The 23,230-nt window shown below is 42.9% G+C and overlaps 1 protein-coding gene across 1 annotated transcript; it reads left to right on the top strand.

The window, feature by feature from the left end:
- The first annotated feature begins 3,443 nt into the window (after positions 1-3,443).
- On the top strand, positions 3,444-7,859 carry zfp36l1a (zinc finger protein 36, C3H type-like 1a). Its single transcript, XM_010769838.1, has 2 exons — positions 3,444-3,635; positions 4,731-7,859. The coding sequence occupies exons 1-2, from the start codon at positions 3,585-3,587 to the stop codon at positions 5,796-5,798; spliced, it is 1,119 nt and encodes a 372-aa protein (XP_010768140.1). The 5' UTR covers positions 3,444-3,584; the 3' UTR covers positions 5,799-7,859.
- The last annotated feature ends 15,371 nt before the right edge of the window (positions 7,860-23,230 follow it).

The raw sequence follows: 23,230 nt of genomic DNA on the forward strand, positions 1-23,230 counted from the left end.
AGTAAAGAAAAGTCAAATATATAGACTCCATTAAAGTATCCAATGTTCAATCACTGGGTGCTCGCTTGTGATTGACATGAATAACTTTGTTATATTTTCACTCCAATGTAAAAGATGAAAAACACATTAAAGTGAAGAAGTGACGTTTCTAATTACTGTGTGTGTGTGTGTGTGTGTGTGTGTGTGTGTGTGTGTGTGTGTGTGTGTGTGTGTGTGTGTGTGTGTGTGTGTGTCAGTAGAATTCATCCAAAAAGTCCCCAGAATACACATGATGTACCCTGAGGCATTAAGAAATACTACTTATTTCTTTTAAAATGTCCTTTACTGAGCCTGTGGTCACTAAGTGGGATGTAGTGGAGCACAGCGGGACATTACCCCACAACTAGTCTGAGCATTTGTGTAGCTGATAAGTCTCTTTGCTTCACACAAGGCCATAAAGTTAGTGTGTCAGTGGAAAGGCTGATTACACAATGCAAAGGCTTGTGCTGAGTCCTAATTCACCTCAAAGCCACACGAGGAAAGAGCTGAGTTTGACTGTGCTGACTTAAGTGTCTAATCTCACAATTCTGATTAGCTAAATGCATGCTTTGGAGAAGTATTGAGATATTACAGTAAAAAGAGAAGGGAGTAAAAAGGAAATGCTGCAACAAGAGGAAAGGGGAAAACCCGCCCTCTGCTGGCGTTAATGTGGAACTACAGTAAACTGTTGCTTCAACACACTGTCACCACGGACAACTTCCAATTTGCCGAGATTCCCCATGACTTCTTTCTTCTCCTGTTCGGGGAGATAAAATATTTAACATCCAGGCATCCCACTTAAATGTTATCAGTGACCTCAAGCCTCTTCCTCCCTTGTAAGGAGGGGGTCATCGGCGCAGGAGGCAGGAATCAGCCATGCAGCAAGGGCTGAGGAGTGACTGACTGCAGCAACAACACACACTGATGAGCCAGGGGAGGACAGCTCTGACCTCGAGGAGCACAAATCCTTAGAAATTAAGTCTCAGGAGAGAGAGCTCCACTCTTTAACAGTGAGAGGGACATCCTGCAGGAGGAGAGCAGAGATATAGCTTGTTTCTTTTTGTGTTTTTAACTTGGGAAGTGGAATAAAGGGTCAGGAAAAAAATATTCCTCAAAACAAAACAATCAGTCATATTTTTGGATGACTCAATCAAGAAACCAAAAATCTGTATTTACTTTGATAGTTGGTTTATTAATTTCAGTCATTTTCAGGCAAAAAAAGCCAGAACAATCTTAACTTCTAACTTTTCATTCGTGGGAATTAACTTATTTTCTTTTGTTCTTGAACATATTTGGATTTTTTTGATCGTTGGTTGTGCACCAATCACCTTAGGACAAGAAGGGTTTGCATTGCAGTCAACAAATCCCAAATATACGGATGCATTTCAACATACATAATTTCTTAACAAAACAAAAATGTGCTGATATTTGCCAGGCACTGTGTGAAAAATGATGTCGTATAGTGTCTGCATGTTTTAAACAGGAACACATCTGATAATATCCCCTGAGACATTTTCATTTGGCAGGAAACAGGTGCCTCCTCTTAAACCTGGAAGGACGACTCCTCCGCACAATATCAGGCAGGCACGATACATCTGAGAGTATTAAAGTAAACAACTGCAGTGTGGGGGCTTCTTGAGGTTAAGAAGACATTTCATATCAGGTTTTTTTTTGTCCTGCACCCTGACCTTGTAGAGTTCAAATTTGTACTTGGATCACGTCCCGGCTCTCTATTCGACTTAAATAGCTCTTATGATCTTTAATGTGTGACATGTCTTTAAGACCTTTTACAACAAACAAGAAAGTTTTTTGCTTCAAATAAAAAATGGTTATTCCCCTTCTACATCCCTGCTGTAGTTTCTCCTCAGAGGATCAATCCGATCTACTAAATCAATCAGTGACAGGGCCTTTGAACTGCAGACGTGATTTCCAGCGAGTCTGTCATCCCACCATGTCGTCTGTGAAAACACTCGGGGGGGAGGGGGGAGGGGGGAGAGATTACACCAAACAGCCCCGGCTCGTAAAACTCTTTTTATGTTAAAACACACCCTCGCTCTTTGCTGTGACAGGGTCCAGAATATCTCAGAAAGATACATCTACTTGGGAGCCTAACATTAGCTCCTCAAAGGTCAGACTTGGATCAGAAATGTTTGAAATGAAAGTGCTGTTTCTGGCCTCTTTCTAACTCAGCTAAATTCAACTTTTCACTACAAAAACAACTTCCCCTGCCTCCTTCACGTCTGCTGTTGAGACAAAGCTCTCCACCCCCTGTGCTGCTCCTGTATAGGCTAAGAAGAGGAAGGGAAAAGGGAATGTTTTGCCTCTTTCTCTCTCCCCACCCCTCTTCCCTCACCTCCCTGGGGCAGCGCTCTGTAGTAATAAACGTCCCCCATAAATCTCCCCCTCACGCCATCATCCCCTCCTCCAACTACTTTTTTTTTTTTCGTTAACAGCTTCTTTTCTTCTCCCCCCAACCCTGCCTTTCTTTCACCTCCTCTCTTTTCTATTGCAACCCAACCCTGACATTGACTCTGCACATGGCCCATGGCTGCTCTGTCATGGATTCAGAGAGAAGGAGGGAGAGAGGGAGCACAATAGACTTTGTATAGGTGAAACCAGTTCTTTCATATGTTTCTGCAAACATCATTGTCACCGGCTGCGGTTGAATCTGGTGAGCTCACTCGTATATCAGGTTATCGCCTACCTGATGGAATGACACATCCCTGCACATAATCAGAAGAGTTCACACCAGCTGGTGAGGAAGAGGAGATGTAATAGAAACAGTAGGAGAATAAACGTTTTAACAGGAAAATAGCTGTGGTCGGGAAAGAGTTAAAAGGCTGCCTGAATTCACCGGAAAGTCCCACAAGTGACGTTACAGTCCAGCAATTAAGAGTAAATTAATTACAGAGTGGATGGTAGCTGAAACCCTGAGGACAGTGAAGCGCCTCCCAGTAAACAACTCCAGACTGCTTGAGTACCAGACTTCTATTAAAGAAAAGACGGAAATCAAGTTGTAACCTACTTTTTGCTACTGGTTTTTAAGATCTACTGATAGTAAGTTAGTTGTATTTCCTTTGTCAATAAAAAGTTAGGACACTATACCTCTAAAAAAGTTAATGAACACAACATGTAATGTACTATAAGTCTAAATAATCACTTTTTATGTCAAATCTGACTAATATAGTTTACTTAAGAGTTGAGGATATAAAGTGTGTTAGTTTTACTTCATGTTGGTTAGAAATAAAGCCGAGAACTGCTTGGTATTCACACTGCGTGCAACAGTGTAGTAATCTCAAAGCAACTGACAACCCACTGCAAGTTTGTCCCCTCAGTCGAGAAAAAAAAAGTTGACTGAAAGTTAACGCCCAGCGCTTCGAGGCTCCTCCTGCAAAGGATTAAAAGCAAATGTCGGGGCTGGTGCAGGGCAGAGGGGGAGTTCTGCAGGGTCAAAAATATACAGGAGCTGCAAATCAGAAACTCAGCAGACCTGCGCAACTTTTCCAACAACCACACTTTTTTTGTTTTTTTGTATTACTTTCGATTGAACCCTGGTCGTTGCAAAGATGACCACAGCCGTGGTGTCGCCTTTTTTCGACTTCGAAATAATGAACAAGGTAGCTTCACAACTTTGTGCCTGTCTCTGGTTCTCTGTAGTGTGTGTTAGCCTGTTAGCAGCAGAGGGTTAGTCGCTGTGGAGGAATGATGAGCTGCATGCCCGCGTCCCTCGGCTCTGTGGAGGCTTGTTTTGTTTTGCGGGTTTGATTCGTTTTCCGCCTCTCTTTGGCTAAGACTGTTTGCTTATTCGTGCATGTTGTTTCCTGTCTAAACATCGTTATTTACTTTGAAGAGTGTGCCGATGCATGCTGGTAACTTCACATTAGGTGTAAACACTTGTTGAAATGTAAAACTTTCATTTCCAGCATGTGCCACGTCAGTTTTAGTTTAATTTGTAGTTTTGCCTAGGAGTTATGGTGCAGTTTCAGACGTCAGCTTGAGTTGATTCATGAGAGCAGTTTAGCGCCACTTTTAATACTCTTCACAAAGCAGCCACATGCTCGCTAATCATTGACTAGATTTGTCTTGCTTTTACCTATGATTGCTCCTATAAACCAGTTTCTATGATTAACCTTGTTAATATTTGTAGGGAAATCCCTTTTTTTTCAAAACTGTTTACGGGTCAATGCTCAGTTAACTTCACGGCACTGTTTTCATTTGCATATATTTTCATGTTTCATACAGGGTTTTTTATTCTTCGCGGCTTTTTAAGTAGATTTTACTCTGGTGGCTTGTAAAACTCATGTAAATCTGTGACTAACCCAGTTATCTCCTGTAGTTTGGATGTGTATTGAATGGCAGATCAGTTTTCTCTTGTAATTCAGCAGGATGCTTTGCCACTTTCATTATCTTTCAAATGATGCAGGCTCTTTGTAGCCACTAACAGCCCTGTGGCCTCATGTGCTGCTGCTCCATTTACCAAACAGGCACACATTCCTAACCAGGGCAACTTGCCAAACCAGCTGCTGGTCTATAGGCCTGTATCCGCTTGTGTTGTCAGAGCCAAAAAGAACACAGTCATGCAAGAGGAGGCTGTGGATTTCTCTTTCTGGCCCACTAGCTTTCATTACAATCAGAACCACATTGACTGTCAGTCCTGGAGAATATGTTGAATATGTTTTACTCATGATGTGTGTTCTTTGTGTCTTTTGTAGAACAACAAACTGCTCAGCTTCAACAACAACCTGGGATCCCACCATCCCATGTCTGTCCCTTGCACTGGCACTAATGTGTCCATCTGCAGCCCCACCGGAGCCCTGCTGGACAGGAAGGCGGTGGGATCTCCCCCGATGGGGGGCGTGTACCAGCGGCGGCACTCTGTCAGCAGCACAAAGTTCAACCAGAACCAGTTTCTGAACAGCCTGAAGACAGCGGACCACTCCTCACTCATCTCAGGGCTTGGCAATGCCAGCAACAACAAGGAGAACCGCATGCGCGACCGCTCCTTCTCCGAGACGGGCGAGCGCCTCCTCAAACAGTGCCTGGGCCCTGCGAGTCCCACCGGAGGCAGCCAGGTGAACTCCAGCCGCTACAAGACGGAGCTTTGCAGGCCCTTCGAGGAGAACGGTTCCTGCAAGTATGGTGACAAATGCCAGTTTGCTCATGGGATCCATGAACTGCGCAGCCTGAGCCGCCACCCTAAATACAAAACGGAGCTGTGCCGCACCTTCCACACCATCGGGTTCTGCCCGTACGGCCCTCGCTGCCATTTTATTCACAATGCTGAGGAGCGCCGAGGACCCCCCCAGCAGTGCTCCCCTCTTAACTCCTCCAACAAAATGGAGAGGCCTCGACTGCAGCACAGCTACAGCTTCGCAGGCTTCTCCAGCTCAGGGGGGCTGAGAGACAGCCCCACCTCCGTCACCCCTCCACCCATGTTCTTCCCTGATGAGGTCCCTGACTGGCCCAGCAGTAACCCCTTCACCTACTCCAGCCAGGAGCTGGCCAACTTGTTCGGGCCCAGCCTCAGCGTGGGTCCTGTGGGCACAGAGCCCAACACCCCTGCACCTCCCTCTCCAACAAGCACACCATACTATTTCAGGCCCATGTTGGAGTCCCCTCAGATGTTCGAGTCTACAAAAGGCCCTCCCTCCGACTCCCTGTCAGACCAAGAGGGCTACCAGAGCAGCTCTGGAGGCAGCCTGAGCGGCTCAGAGTCCCCCACGCTGGATACCACCCGCCGCCTGCCCATCTTCAGCCGCCTCTCCATCTCTGATGATTAAACTGCACCCAGTGACTTTAAGTTCGATGACACAAAGAGAACACGGCACTCCCCTCTACCTCTGCCCTTTTCTTAGCTTCCCTCACACAACAGTTTGTTAGCATTGAAATGATGCAGCCAATTAAGGGAACTCTCTCTGAACTCAAACTATCATTTCATCCCTGTCAATCTGCACAGCAAGTTTTAAAAAGTACCCTTCCATGTGTCATAGTGCCAAAAAAAAGGAAATTGAACAATGAAAATCATGAGAACAACAATTGACTGTTTTGCCAGGTGCCACTTGTTTTTTTCTTCTTTCTTCTTCATTTGTTCTTGAATGTGTAGCAGCACAAGTGGCCTTGGAAAGGGGAGTGCATTGCACTAGCCCCCACCACCCTCTACCTTCTCCCCCCTCCTCCCCCGACGATACCACTTCCCCTGAGCTAGCTAGAGGGTGTTCACTAACGTAACTTAAGATCTACCACAGCCGTTTTTACAGACCGAGTTGAGACAAAATGGAAAAAAAATAAAGACCCTGAAAGATATGAATAGTTTTTAAACAGAATGAAAAGTGCCTGGACGGTTTCTGCATGTGTTTATGGTGAATGGACTACTGTTTGTTTTTGGTTCTTTCTCATTTGCCCCCCATCACAGTTCTTCACAAGTCTTATGTAATTGTGGACTTGGTGAGTCTGCAGGAAGGACTTTGAACTGGAAGTTGGTTATGATTCCCCCCCCCTCCTGTTGCTGGTCACTGGCTCTTCTTTTTTTTTTTGGGAAGGAAGTCTTGTTATCAAACTGATCATTAAACCTGTAAGACTTTGTCCCGCCTCTCAACCCTGCCCCCCCCCCCCCGCCTTCATCCTCGCTGATCTGGGGAATTCCAGCCTTCCCATGGTGCAGTTGTACATCCTGCGACTGGATGAGATCGGTTCTCCAAGCTATTTTACTTTACTTCTCCCCCACGTTAGTACCTGCTCTGAGGAGCACTCTGTACTCATTACATCCCCTTTTTTTTTTTGCTTTCTTTACTTGATAATTATTTTTTATTAATGTTGTTATTATTACGTTTATTATTGTTTTGAAAAGCGTTCCAGATGGAAAGTTTGCGTGTCACTGCTTATTTAACTTATCAGAACATATTTATTGCTGATCATATGCATTTTTTGTTAATTTTGTTTTGTATTTATCTGGATAATGAACAATAGAATATATTTTCTTTTATGTTAAATTATGATCTTCCATATTAATCTAAAGATTGTGAAGACGTTTTTGTCAGTTTTCCTTTTTTTCACAGTTTAATATATTGTACTTCAATGACTTTTGTTCTGCAACTACACTTTGTCAAAAATGAAACTTAATTTAAAGCAACAAAAAAAAATGCAACAAAAGCTGTTTTGCGTTTTGATTATTTATTGTACTTTTTTTCTTACTCCTTCTTATTGGACTGGCTTGTATTCATTCCTGATCTTTCCCCCTTCAAACCTGACAATAATCCGACAGTACAGTAGCTAACTGTTATCACATTGATTCACTTTGTCTGTTTTTGTCTCAGATCTGGTTCCAGATCAGAGTATTTACTCGCAGTACTTGGGTTTATGGTAGAAGTAATGGGTTGCTCACATCAGAGGAGATTTAAGAGACTGGTAATTCTGAATGTCTTCTGTCAGTAATGTTCTTAAACCCAGTCTGTTATTACAAGCAATAGCTGTGACCAAATGGGTTGAGGAAAGTTTAATTTGATTGGATGCTTGATGCACTTGTTTGGCCCCCTCTGACCATTGGAAGTGCCTCTTTGAATACATTCCAGGTAGCTAAGGCCTCTCTGCCTTTTTTATATTTGATAAATGGAGGACAATTAAGTTTTAGTTTTTAAGTCAATTGCTCTGTGTTGCCTTCACTTGTTCGGAAGAGGTACACAGATTTTGACTCAAAGAAAGTAAAACAGTTGAATGTATTTTTTCAGCCATGTTTTTTTCACTACAGCAATTCTGTGAGTTTATATGAAAACCTGTTTTCCCCCGTCTTTTGTAAGTATTGATTGCAGTTAAGTCAATAAACCCCGTATTTTTGAAAAGTTAAACTGTGTTTTGCGTGTTGTACTTTGGGTTGAAAGCTACACATTAAAAGCAGTTCATCGCATGCATGACTCTTTGAAATATACTCTTTAGTCAGTGCTATGAAGATGTGTCATATATATGTTGTCAAGTTACTTAAACTTCTCATAGGACCCTATGTTTGGTGTTATTTGAACATGGGCACACTGATTAGGCCTTCAGGGAATTCAGTTGTTTTAAAAAGGTGGTTTTAAAGTGTTAAAGTTAAAACGCCACTTAGAAATCATAGAAAGAAATACACTCTTATATCTCAAGTGTGCTTTGGAGTCATGATCGAGTCACATTTTCTTTAGCATCAAAGTAATCCAGTGATAGTTCTCTAAATTCATGGGTACATTGCTAACAAAAGTTGCAAACAGCTCATGTGGTATACTTATTGATGCACATTTTAGCAAAACAAAAATGACTTAGAGGTAGCCCACAGCAACATAATACTTTAGAGTCATCCCTGCTTTACATAATAGGACACTGTTTACAAATGTTCTATTTTAAAGTGAAATATGGGAAATGGAAGTGGCTGCTTTTCTGCATAATGCAGAACTAAAGGGAGTTTCACTGTTGTGGAAAGTGATTGGTGCACAGGAGCAGTCAGGGGTATTGACCTGGGGATGATTTTGGTTACGCAAAGACAATAAACTCCCGGTTTCAGTAGAAATATTGATCAGGAGCGCTTTAATCGTTACATTTCTAAGAATAAGAAGAAGTTTAATTTGCTAAGGTTATCATCTGATCAGTTGTCCTGAGGTTACAAATAAACTCATCAATACTCATGTGAGGCTATTCCAGTTAAGTATGGGATAAAACAACTGTTTATATTAACACGTGTTGTCATTTATAAATGTGTACATAGATACATAAATCTATTTTGCCTTTGATATAAGCAGTGGTATTTGATTTCAGTAACAACAAACTGCAGCTTCCCCTTCATACACTGCAGTCAGCATCCGCACTGCTTCTGCTTTCGCTCTCCGGACACTTCCGTGCGTCCATGTTTATATTCTCTCAGATTGCAAAAATGAGCCGGAACAGGAACTCCCTTCCCTCCACACAATGGTGGGTGCTGACCCCTCACAGCTGACCCGTGGAGGCCTCTGTGTTGCTTCAGAGAACCTGGACCTTAGATGGTTGTCTTGTTCCTTTACCACCCTCCACAAACAACACCCCCCCCCCTGATCCATCACCCCATCTATCAACAAGCTGCCTCCCTGTTACATCCCCTACCGGTAAATTAAAACAGATCAATTGACTAAAAATACAACAACATGTGGACAACAAACTGAATTCATGACATGCTGCTACAATGTGTAACCTTTTAATAGTAGTGAAGAAATAACAAAAAAGTACCTTATTGCAACAGTGCATTTGTTATGATGAAAGAATTAAGATATAGCTGACTAAGTAACATTACTATGAATGGAGAAAATCTGCACGTTTCTCTATCTGTGTCAACGTTTTTGGGCTGACTGGATGAATATCCTTTTAATCTATAGACATTGTTTGGTAAATAAACATGCTTTTGCTCATATTTCATCACCTTTTATTAAACGTGCAAGCCTAGTTTGTGTCAAAGTGAATCAATTCTCAACATTTTGTCCTACAAAATATAATAGAAAGTTTTCCAAATATCAACCTAAACCAGGTAAGTATGACTCGAGCACACTTTGCTGCACTGATACAGAAGAACGTACACTGCGTGCAGTTTGAGGGACACAAAAGAGGGCTGTTTCCTGTTTGTGTGGTGGTGTGTGTCGAAGCACCTTGAGATGAAGTAGCAGGAAGTGGGTTTCTGAACCTCCAGCAGCAGGTCTTAGGGTGGTGGGGTCGTCTGCTCTTTGATATGTGGCAAAGAAAAAAAGAAACTTCCATTACTTCATCACATTTTACAGCAGGTTGCTTTTTTAATATGGAAACAGTCCTGTGACAGAGTGTCCGGTTCATTCATTGCTTCCTGCTCAACAGGATACTGCAGGTGTGTAGATTTACTCTCAGTATCTTTATTCACCTTTAACCCTCGCCGTTGAGCAAGAGAATGTGGCGGCATGTACACTTTGTAAAACGTGTTATCAGTGGCTGGTTTACCTCTTTGTTTGAGAAAGAGGTGAGCAAATAGTACTGGATGTGCCAACTGTGCTTAATCCCATATCTGCACTCACAGCTGAGAGCGGTTTGCAGCGACGCAGACGCATGCATGACTGCATCGCTGCAGTGTGACAAGGTGATGTGGGAGGGATAATTAATCACCAGAAAAGAGTTGAGGTCAACACTGAGTGATGAGGTTAGGTTAGGGGCCATTCACAGGCTGCTCTGTCTGTAGAAAAACATATAGGAATGTTTAACATCCTTCAGACACCAAAATACCAGAGCTACATTAGAAACATGCTCCTTGTTGAAACCTGCACTTTTAATGTCAGTGGAGGGACTCATTGTCTCTCTAGTGACCCATGGTGAGAGCATAAGCCCAGGAGGAACAGAAGTGCATGGTGGTCGAATTTAAAGCAACATTTTGGGAAATATGCATTTAGATGAGAAGATCAACACATGGTTAGCTTAGCACAAACACTGGAAACAACGAGCCTGCATCCGTCCCAAATGTTACAAAATCCAGTAACTAGCATCTCCAAACCTCACTTCCAGACACATAAAAGAATGTTTAATGAATATTTTGTGTTTTACTGGGGTTATATTTCTGACTACCGGTATACTTCTTCATCAGAACCAATTCAGGAAACCAATGAGGATTTCACTGCTACCCGATAAGAAATAGTCCAACACCTAACCCTCAGTGAAACAGCAAATACTAATTTGTACTGTTTGCTCTGTTAACATTAAACAACTTAGCTGATTCCCCTTGTTTCCTGCCTTTAAGCTGAGCAAAGCTCACCAGCTGCTGGCTACAGCAACGTCTTAAACCGTACGGACATGAAAGTTGGATTGATTTTATCGACCCTCATCAACTTTTTGTAAGAAAGTAATAAGTATCTCCTAAAATGTTTTCTTTATACAGTTTAACTGTGCTAGAATAAAATTCGCCCAGGCTTAAATAATATTGTAATGAACTGAAACCTTTGTATTTTGTCTGTTTCCACCCCCCCCGAGGAACATAATAATACTACAGAAAATACTACATAAATAAAAAAACAAATGTGTAGCAGCTGTGACAATGAAGAATCATATCTTTGACATACATCTTGAATATTTACATCAACATATGAGTCCTACGCCGGTATGGGGTCAGTTTCTTGCTTAAATACTCAAAAAAACATGTGTCTGTCACAGGGATCTGACCTTCGACCTGCTGCTACAGGACAGACCTCTAAACCTTCCTCTGATGGGTAGAGGCTATTCATATTGAAACACAGCTCACTGTCTTGCCTTCAACTCTCTGTGCTTTCTCTTTCTCTCTCTGTGATTCGTCGGTTGCTTCACAGGTGGGATTGTGGGGAGTTAGTGTTCTGTTTTCCAAAACAATGAAATTCCTAAATTAATGATGGGGATGTGTTTTATAATTTGTGTTAACAAGAGGCCTTCTCATCCCGTCTCTAATCCCTTCCTGACTATTATCAGCCTGTAGCTTTTGTATCATTGTTTGGGAAGTTTGCCGTCTGGAGGGACAGAGGAAGTGGAATATCTTTCAAAACAACCTGTTGGTTTAGAAGTCAATTCAATATGCTAAATAATGTATTGAAGTGGGGTAGAGCAGCATTCGGGTTATGAGTGTTGTCCTATTTCTAACCTCACCATTTCCCCCCCACATGCATGTTTCTGGTGAATCACTTATTTCTCAAAATATCACATCTGATAGCGATTTAGCAGTAACTGTCAGCTTTCACGGGTAGCCTTTTAGTAATCTCAGTGCATGTAACACTTTACTTCCAAGTCATACAGATTTCTGTGCAGCCTGCAGCGGAACGACAGGCTTTATCTCTGCAGGTTCTACAGCCATATGTGTCACAGTGAGACTGATTGCAGATCAACAAAGACAACAGTCACAACCACTCCCTGATCCTGTGGGTTTAACCCAGGCACTCTGCAGACCTATTATCTACGCGACTGAGGCCATGACACACTGCTTACCGAGTAATGACCATTAGCCCTGCCGGGATCCAGTGTCACATGTGCTTTTCTTCTGCGGGTCTAAGTGGCAACCCTTGACCTGTAAAAGAAAAGGAGAGAAAACACATATGTGTTGAGCAGAGGAGCAGAGAGGTGAGGAGGCTTCGGAGGAGAGCGCTGTGATGGCCGTCTGACAGGTTGTGGAAACACACCCTTCCACTCCTTCGTTTGACGGAAAAACAAACACAGAGCCACTAAACTCTCGCAGAGCCCCGCGCTAATGGACAAGCGATGATTTTTTTTCCCTAACGAGACAGTGGCCCAAGTGGAAACAGGAGACGAGGACCGGCCAATGGGAGAGCCCGTCCCGAACCTGACACTGTTGTGCTTTTGGGTTTCTGGTCCACTGGGCCGAGTGAGTCTCTCCCTCAGCTCTCCAGAGAACTGAACCTCTTAACGCTTCCTGCCTCATGACTCCCAACATCATGGCCCTAAGTTAGAGAAGTGGGCTGCATTAGCAGAGCAACACCTGCTGGGAATTTTGAAGTCATATCTTTGACATATATTATTAATTACATCAACATATATGCAGGTATGGGCTCAGTTTCTTGCTCAACAAGACATGTGTCTGTCACACGGATCAACACTTTGATATGCCGTTACAGGACAGACCTTTAAACCTTTCTCTGGTGGGCCTTTTAGCCTACACAGAGAGAATCACCATATCCTACCCCAGAAATCCCCTTGTTGGGAACCAGTCTGCTGACTAAACCACAAATATCAACCACTTTACTTAGAGGTAAAAACAAAAGTTCCCTAGTTATTACTCAAGAAAACACAACTACCGCAAGTATGGTAGGTCAAAGTTTAACCAAAAAGATTGTCTGTAAACCATGATGGATGAATAGTTTGGTAATAGTGGTAGTTTGTCTTTGTCTGTCTTCACTTCTAAATACAAGGGCTAACCTGTAGTAACATGTATGTGATGCATGATACTTACTGAGGTTAGCATTTGCCTAGTGAAACATGCTAATGCTAAAAACAGCCTTTCCTCCCACATGATTTTACAGCATCTGTTTCCTCTGGTGGAAAGCAACCTCTTTCTCACTTCTTAAATGCAGTTATCAGTTTCTGAACATTTCAATACTGATTTCTATGGCTCAGCCGACATGGCATATTTATGTATAAATAAACACACTCCTACACCCCTGCCCGCCTACACATGGGCACTGGCCCACGATTCCTGTGGAGCAGACTAACAGCTGCTTTGAGTCACTGAGGCCTTTTAAAAAGGTACTATCAGAGAGCAAAAATGACATCAGTGATAGTTTTACAGGAAGTCCTTGCTCCGTCTTGTACCGAGGCCAACTCTTTGCTAAACACACGTTACCATATCAGGAATCTCCCACTCAACGCAGTCACATGATGTTGATGAAAATTACAAAATGAAAAAAAGAAAACGTGATGAAACAGTTTCAAGGCCAAAAGAAAATGTGACACTGGGAGTAACTCTCCTGCTAATATAACTATATCGTTTTTTTTTTGTTTGAGTTGTAAACAGGCCTAGATATATGGCCTTCGGAGGTTAGGGAATAGTTAAAAGTGAACTCTGTATCCCCGTCTCTCTTTCAGTGTGTGTGTGTGTCTATTTCACAATGATCTGCTGGCTGATGCTCAGAGAGACGAAGATAAGAACTGACTGTGAGAAACCGCAGCTCTCAAACATACTCACGAAGAAATACACACACACAGGAACATGCAAGCACACACACACACACACACACACACACACACACACACACACACACACACACACACACACACACACACACACACACACACGTAGGCGTACTTGCATGCAAGCTCCAGCTCGCTTATAAGTCTGAACACACAGAACAGCAGCCTCCATGAAAAGGTACATTTAACAGGTGATATTGGGTTCCCTAAGGGTCATACGTGAGCTCCTAATGATTGAGAAATATAGAAAAAAACCTCAGCAAAGATTATTTGGAGTGGCAGATTTCTCAAGGCAAGTCTTCCATGAAGATACGGCCCAGCCTAAAAAACCTGTCCTACGTTCACCCTCCAGCCTCCTCTGCTAACCTGCTGCAACATGCACTCGCACAGGGAGGCAGGAAAAAAAGGATTAGAGCGTAACTTTACACAAAGGTCTTTAGAAATGGTGGTGTCAGGATATTAGCAAACCAACAATCCAAAACTGAGTGTACACTGTGGTGTGCTGTTTCTTTCAGAGACTTGTTGTTAACTGTACCACAGGGTGACAGACAGTTTAGTACATTTAAGATTATTATTATTATTGTTATTATTATATCAGCTGTGAGTTTGGTCCAGCGTTGTGGATTTGAGAATTGAAACTTGAGATTTGAGTCATATTCAAACCACCAACATGATGACTTTGGTTGTGCCTAGACTTGAACAATAACATGTAACGTTTAAATGACTAAATAACACTTAGTCATTTCACCAATGGCCGTCCCTACCTCCCTGGTGTATTCATTTCCATATTACTGTTTGTATTCAGTCTTATAGGCACATTATATTTTGGCTACTGCTTGCTTGTAAAGCTACCTTAGCATAATCATATCTTATCATTATTTATTCTTTATATTCACTTTGTACATAACTCAAGAAGTTATATCAGCAATAATACACAATTTCTCAATTCAATACTATTAGATGTTTTTTCTGAAACAGCCTTATTTGATCTGGTATAGTTTATGGTGGCTAATGTTAGAAAATGTTAAAGATTGACTTAATATATTTGTTGAGTAACTAAAATGACAGGGTATGTTTTTATCTTTATCACTTTATGACTTGTATGCTACTAGAACAAAGAGTATTTTGCTGCTATAGCCCTATTTGATCTGAGTGAACGCTAGCTATAGTACATTGTAAAAGCCACTAGTTTTCAGCTTTACTGTGACCTAAGAGTAATAGCTTTACTCAGGCCTATAGTTTATATATAGTCTATAGTCTTTAGTAATACATGAAGTGAAAATAATACAAATACAATAGGACTTTGCTTATGAAGACTTGACTGAGGACTGGTGAGTTGATTTGAGATTGGTTTTGATGGTTTGAGACTTCGACTTGCCCCATAAGACTTCTACACAGCGTTGCATGGGTCATCAACAGCCCCTGAAGAAGCCTAAACCACCTACACAATAGCTCGTTGCGTGGAAAATAATATATTTGTTCTCCGAGGGGGAAATCATCTGGGTTTTCCACTCTGCGAATCAGGCATCATTGTTATCCGAGTCAAGAAATAACAGGGGAACATGGTGTGTGAGAGCAGGCTGCGGCCCAGAGGAAGGCCGCAGCACAATGCCAGGCTGCGGAGATTTCTATAAATCAAAGCCCTAACTGATTCCCCACCTGTGTCCGCTGTCTTCCCAGAAACACAGTCACACAACCAGCTGCCCTGGTGTTGAAAACCATCATGACCACGACGCTCACCCACAATCATGTGTCGCGGATATCAAACCCCAACAGTGCGTAGAACAAACTACCCCTTTAAGGCGGAAATTGATGTTTTGCCATAGGACTTTGGTATGACGTTCCACGGTGGCGCACTCACAGCTGTACAAACTCATGCTTTGCACACACGCTATCAGACAACACAGCCATTAATTTGATTAGACTTAGGCTTTCAACAATTTCCAGTGTTCAGTTTTAAAAAAGGACATTGTGGTGGCAGCCAAACCAAAAGCCTGAGATAAATTAACGTCATCCACGAAGCATCTTGATATTAACAGTGAGACAGTGGCACACAAGTTTCCTGGTAAAAGGATGTCAGTGTTTCTGGAGGTGACGCATCAAGTGTGTGTGTGTGTATATGTTCAAATCTGCCGCATATGTAAACACATCCGAATGTGTACGGGCATACAAACACATACGGATGTGTATGAGCATGTGTGCTGAAGGGGGGAGGGTTGTTTACTTGGGCAGCCTCTCAGAGAGTGTCTCCTGGCCGGCTCCACTTCCTGCCCCGAGCCTGGAGCAGCAGCCTGTCTAGTCGGCCACCTCGGGCCGACAGGGGGACCACATGCTAAAAGACTTATTGGCCTACTTTAGAAGACCTATGGGAGGCCAGGGGACCTAGGCCTGCTCTGGGTGGGGCTGGGACTGTTTTGAAGGGGAGATTGGGGGGTCTATGGGGTGTCTGATTTTTTTAATAAAGCTCTCCCTCCCCTCTCTCGCTGCTTTTCCTCTGAGTGCTTACAGCTGCAGGGATGGAGAAGGAGAGGGGGGGGGGGATAGCGGAACAGAGCGAACAGGCTCTGCATAGAGAGGGCCCTTCATGAAGTCACATCTGGACCTTTCCCAGAGAACTCAATGGAGCGGAGAGGCTAATGAAAGTCTTAAGTTATGTAATTGAGCTCTTCCATGTGCACCAGACGGTAATGTTGGCTTGATCCGCAACACAGGATGTAAGTGAAATCCTACGGACATTTATGTTCCTCACAAAGGCCTGATGAACTCAGCCGGGCTCGTGTTGCTACTGCCGTTTCTGTAGCAGCTTGCTAACCTGAAATCTGGTTAAAGCGGAGCTCCAGGCCCTTACATGGAGTCGCTGCAGTGAGAGACTTGGCCTGTGAGACATAACAAACAGGGTTTGGCATTTACTGCTACTAACAGGCCTACTTAGGTTGATTGGTCCATGTTGTTTTGCTGTAGTTAAGCGTATACTGACCGGCAGCAGTGGAAAAGTACAAGAGAATTATGAACATAAAGTGCAACACATGATTAAATGCGGTGTACAATGATTCTTTTGAACCTCGTTCAAAGTGTAAACGATTGTAATTTAACTTCTAGCCTCGCAGTTTATGACAAACACATGTCTGCTGGTGTATTGTTATGCTTAGCAGTGACTGGAGCAGAGAGGCAGTAAAATAAGCTGCCTGGCTGGTTATGAGTGGGAGAGGGAAAGAAGAGCCTGCACTGTAGGACAACATGGTGAGAGGTGATGAATGGAGGGGAGAACACACATATACAGTACGTGTGTGCATGCAAACAAGCCTGTAGTCATGTGGGTGTCCATCTGTATGTAACAACTGCGGGTTGTAACCACAGATTGAATAAAGATCGAGTATCAGCTTCCAGCTTTGATTTACCTTCCACGGCCGAGGGGAGAAGAAAGGGAAGACGCTGAGGCGGAGGAGACGCTCCTGAAATGAACACCTTGGTAAAACCTGCCGCTGTATAAAGTGTCAGCGCTGGGGCCCCTCTGTGGCGCGGTGCCAAGCCCAGAGCCACTATCACCTCCACCACCATCACCACCGCAGCGCTGCGCCTTCCATTAATAACAGAGAAGAATAACAGTGACGGAGGGGAAGATAGGCCAGGGCGACGATACATTACCTGCCAATTAGGAGAAGGGCGGAGGCAATGAGGGGGAAATGCTGACCATATGGGAGGCTCTGTGAGGGGCCACCTGACCCAAGGGGCCCACAACTCTCACATCAACACTCCTAGCCAGACTGGACCTGTTTGATGTCTTACATAATGTGCTGAATACCACCCTCTCCTCCTTCTCTCTCCAACCAGTCTTTCCAACCTCCCCTCCTCCCCCTTCCCTCTTGCCCTTTGCTTTCCACTCAGAGACCACAACCACGGAGACCCTGCCAACACAAACACAACCGAGAATTCAATCAATTTTGAGAAGTTATGGCACGACCATTACAGCTTAACACGGTGCTGACAAGCCGCATTAGACGGTCTTCTCGTGAGTGTGTCAAAAATTAGGTCTGTTGCGTCTGTGACTTAAATGATCAGACACACAAGAGACCAAACAGCTGCTGGTACTAACAAAGTCCTTCTTCATGTATCGCTCATATAACATGCATTGGTTACCCTGAGGATTATTCCTTGGAAGTTGTTCAGTGGAATCAAGCATACCTTGTCATAACTTTCTAACACCATTACAGAGCTTTTCCTTGTGTCTTCCAAGGCTTGAAATATGATTTTCCCAAACACTTCTCTTTGATGGAGGAGCTAAAGTTCAGTGTTATTTTTTTCCACAGGCATGAAATGAAAAACTCTAAAATAATAATTTGAAATTTTGAGAAATATGCTTCTTTGCTTTTTTGCTGAGATTAACTGTTGCAACTGATTACCTAAGCATACAGACTGGAAACTAGGGGAAGCAGCTAGCCTGGCTCAGCTTAAGTGAATACGATCTGCCTACCAGCATCTTTAAAGCTCACCAGTTCATACAGTATATTTTCTTGTTTTTTTCTGAGACTTTGTACCAGACTATGTCTAGGTTCAGTGACTTCCTGCAGTCTGCTGGTTTCCCAAACATCTTACAGCGATGACATATCTGGGATATTACCACACCTACAACCACAATGTTGTTTTTACAATTCGGCTTCTTCTCGGGTCAAACTAACATGCATCCCACCAAAGCTTCATAATGAACCAAAAATATTTTACACTCAACGGGTGTTGGCCATGCAGTCTGTCCAGGTCTAGGACGGCGGCTTGCTGTGGGAGGATCCCATCAGCACTTCCTCTGTGAGCAGCTTCAATTAGGCTTGGAGAGGTGAAGGTGGCTTGCATCTTCAGTTGTGAGCTTTACAGCGATGTCAGCAACCCAACTGACCAATCCTAAAAGACGTCAGGAGTCTTGTGCACCATGTTAAGTAGTTGTGACTTATTTTTCGTTTCATCAGCAATTATATCTATGCATATGTTAATGATTATATTGTCTACAAGACCGAAACGTTCTTTAAAGATCCAGCCTCTTAACTTTGCTCTAAAAGGGCATCAAATGTATGAATTTAAGTTAAAATGTCTTCCTTGAACATACAGAGGGTCTGAGGTCTACCCCCAATCATGTGAGAAACACTATATACAGTGTATATTAGTGCTGGAGAAATGGGAATTGGGACAGAGCCATACCAGCTGTCTCCCCCTGTTCCCAGTGTTTTAGCTAAGCTAAGCTAACCAGCTACTGCCTGTAGCTGAATATATGGCGTACAGACACAAGAGTGGTATTAATTAAGTCATCAAATCTTTAACATGAAAGCGGATTAGCAAAATGTCAAACTATTTATCCAATCTGTAAACACATAAACACACAATGCACTGGCTCTCCTGCTGACTCAGTCTGGCTGATGTGAAAGCGAGGCTCCTGTCCAGCAGCCGCTCTGTGGAAACACTGACTCACCAGCCAGGGGCCTTAACTCAACTCTAACTCCTCACAGCTGGCTGAAGGGGGGACAAATGCATTTTATTTCTACAACACCTTTATTGTTACAACACAAACTAGGGCTCAAACAAATACACTGGCAAAGCAGTCCAAAGAAATGAATCTCACACCTTGCACAAACAGGCCCCAGAAAGTCACATTAAAACTCCAGCAGCACTGCAGCACAGCTTAATCCACGGTATAAAAAAACAGAGAGGGAGACAGAAAGCTGTATCATTAACATGGTTGGACCCCTGGGAGACTGTTGGACCATCACAAGCCTCTTATTAGACGACGCTCCTCTGAGAACTTGTGGTCTAATCTTATAAAACGCTGAACACCCGCTCCCTGTGTGCTCCACCACCGGCTTATTAGTCACAGTCCTGTTTCTGGTGCTCCAGTGTAGTAAATGGACTTGTTATACTTCAGGCTCGCTATTTTTTTTTTTTTTTTTAATGCAGCTTTTAAGGAGCCCCCTCTGAATGATGGTGGAAAAGCACGGGGCAAAGAGGTGTTGAGGTGTCGTTAGAGTGACAAAGGTTTTTCACACCGCTCTGTGCTGTTGCTGAAAGCCAAATCTTTCATCAGCACAGCCTTGCTCAAACCTTAAGTTATTTGCATGTATGGAGCCTATATGCAACACCACTTAAAGTGAAGTACCCAAATGAGACATAGAATTGCAAATGTGTGTGTTAATTCTGTGGTTTCGTGTTGTTTGTGTTGTTTACTTTTCAGGTCAGAGGTCTTAGTGTTCGGGTGGGCCAATCAGTCTGCAGATTTTTTTGTTTTAACCAGGTTATTTCACATTTAGCCAGAGAAGAACATTTGATCACTGAAGCATCATTGTGCTTATTGAAACATGTTTTGCACACACTAGCAATACAGGAAACAGAAGTGACAAAGGAAGTCAGATTATGACGACTACAGCAATAGTTGTGGTGAAGGATGCAGCTCAGAAAATATGAGAGTGCAACTAGCTGGTTGATCAAAAAGGTCAGAGCAGAGCAAAACATGTATATCAAAGACACTCCATAGTAAACTAACTATATAAAAGTAGTGATGTTAGCATCCAGGTGTAAACATAAGCAAAAAAGTCAATATGATTATTGCCCTCTAATCATATGATATTTTACACCGTCTGCAGAAAGACTGAAGTGGTGTCCCATGAAGGCACTTCAGTTTTGTTTTCCTCAGCAAATTGGCACTTTTTTAAAAGTTTGACTTTGGCCTATACTTACCATAAACTTTAACCAGCACCATATATATTTAACAATGATTACATTTACTTTCTAACCTTGTATCAGAGAGCAACAACCAACTGAAATGGGGAGGATTTCACCACACAACGCAGAAATATGCACATTTTGCGAAACACAATTACAGTTTGGTCTTTCTAAGAGTTAGATGAGAAGATGGATCGCAGTAAAGTTTGTGCTTCAAGTATGGAGGTGATTTAACCTAGCTTTTACATTCAAACGCATTATGTAGCCAATTTAGTCTCTACACGCAAAGAAAGTGCACTTAATAAAGATTTGATTAAGAGAATATCATCCTTAAAGGGCCAGTTCACTGAAACTGCAACAGTTGATATTGTCATGTTGTCGGATAAAACCTAATTCCATTATAATCTCTTTGTAAATTGCTGTAGAATTTATTTGTAATATATTTCCGAATGCCTGGATTAACTAAGAAAGTATTTCATTTACCTCAATTGTGGGAAGGCAGTCTTCTCTAAAGCTGTCGTCTAATAGAGAAATTATTGTCGACAAATCTGGTCAACTTAGTTTCTCCACAAATGATCATGCAAAAGCATCACTAAATAAAAATGTTATATTGGGTTTACCAGAAATGAGTTCCTAATATTTGAGAAAATAAATCATTTTGAAGAAATCTTAGTCGACTGAAAACTAAATGAACCATGACTAATAGACTGAGAGGGGGGCAGCCAGGACTCTCAAAGACATATTTCAAAACTTGGGGGAGTGACAAAATGTGTTTTTTTTTTAACGTAATTTGGGTGAGCTAATACCAGGTTTGGCTTGAGACCCAACTCCAGCTCACACTGAACAAATAATCATTAAACCCTACACCACCTCCACCCCCTGGGTTCCCTAGTCTCCACCCAGGGTTTGGGTTGAATCTGAGCTCCAGCACCTGTGTCCAGGGCTGCAGAGACCTCTTGGTCTGCAGGCCAAGTTCCACGTCCGCTCTGTATAGCAACGAGAACAATGCAAGCCATTGTGGCGCAGTCTCTGCCGTTTTCTCCATCATCTCTCTCAAACGCTCTCATTCAGGACACACACTCACACACTAAAGTGGTGTAATGGACTTCACAATTGAACGAACCACATAAAGGTAAAAACGTATATATTGCGTTTTTTTTTGGAGTGAGCATGAAGTATGGTTGACTGGGTCTCTGGTGCTCTGACAGGCAGCAAGCCAAGACTTGAAGCAGGCAGTTGAAATCCATCACACACAAATATATGCAGTCACACACACACAGATTCACCCTGCAGGAGAGCTCAGGCCACAGGGGGAGAACAATCTGACATGCCACACAGCCAGGCTCTCTGCAATTAGACACTTTATCACACTGCAAACTTCTCTCTTTCCATTTCTCTCTCTCTCTCTTTCATACACACACACACACACACACACACACACACACACACACACACACACACACACACACACACACACACACACACACACACACACACACACACACACACACCCAAACAAAGGTGTAATCACTCACAAACACAGCGCCAGACTCAAAACGGCTATTATCCGTCATTACGGACACACAGAAACACATTTCGCTGCCCCACTTTCTCCCTTACTAGCCAACAATTCCAGAGCAGTGCAGTAATACACAACACCCTTGCAAAGAGAGTTATAAAGAGTTATAAATAGAGACGTGTTATGTTGTGCCTGTCCCTCCGGGGGGGAAGACTGGGAGGATCAGTCATGACCTCCCCGACCCATGACTCCTGACCTCCTACCCCTCTTACCCTGAGGGTTCAGGAGACATGCTGAGAGTCAATGATGTCCAGAGGTGTATTAGCTTTTATAAGGTCTTTGCTCATGTCCCCTCTTCACCCCTTCCACTTCCTGGTACACATCTTGGGTTTCTGCATGTGTAACCATTTCAACACGTAAACTGTTACAGGAGTGGTTTTGAGACACGCTTACAGGCATGCAGTAGGTATGCACACACGGTGTAACTGTACAGTGAACAGTTTAAGAAAGTGTGGTTAAAACGTCTCCAATACAGTCAGTACATGTATCAATAAAGTTTGTGTCACATGACTGGTGCGGAGACCTAGAGGGCCAAACATTGGTAACAACATATAGCTACCACACAAGTTTGTCAAATGTACAACCCATAAACGTTAAGATCATCTCTCAAAGGAAGAATAATCTATCAAAACAAACTGCAACGCTTAGGTACGTTCAACCACTCTACACCTGTGGCCATGTTTGAATTATTAAAGCAGTTCCTGCCAGTGGTGTTCTTAAACATAATTAAGATCAAGTTATATCTTCTGGAGAGTCCATTCCCTTATACAGCTTCTGTCAAAATGAAGATTTACAAAAGTATTAACAGTTATCTGTAATTGCATTGCTCAATAATACCGTTTAGGAAGGGAGGTACAATCAATAGTTCAACAGAGCGCAGATCAGAGTCCTGCATCGGGTCGGGTATCCGCGGGTACCCGACGGGTGACCCGCAAAAAAGGTGATTTGCGGGTGGTATTTTTTCAAACGCTTTTTTCCGGGTTCGGTTCTGGGTAAAACAAAGATGATGCGGGTCGGGTTGCGGGTGTTGCATAATAAATATATTTAAATAATAATAATTTAGTTTAATGTTTAAATCCTCAGACCTCTCCCCCGCGGGACCGAGCATAATCATAACCTCTGCAGCGCATCTATCTGCTGCTGAGCACGCCACATTCTGAATGGCTGAGGTGAAGCTCTCTAGCGGAGAATACAGCATTTTCAATAACTCTTCGTCAAGAGCGAAATCCAACGTCTGGGAGGCTTTTGGTGTCCTCCTAGATGGAGAAA

This window comes from Notothenia coriiceps, unplaced genomic scaffold, assembly GCF_000735185.1.
Source record: "Notothenia coriiceps isolate Sejong01 unplaced genomic scaffold, NC01 NC01_scaffold00007893, whole genome shotgun sequence".
Classification (NCBI taxonomy): Eukaryota; Metazoa; Chordata; class Actinopteri; order Perciformes; family Nototheniidae; genus Notothenia; species Notothenia coriiceps.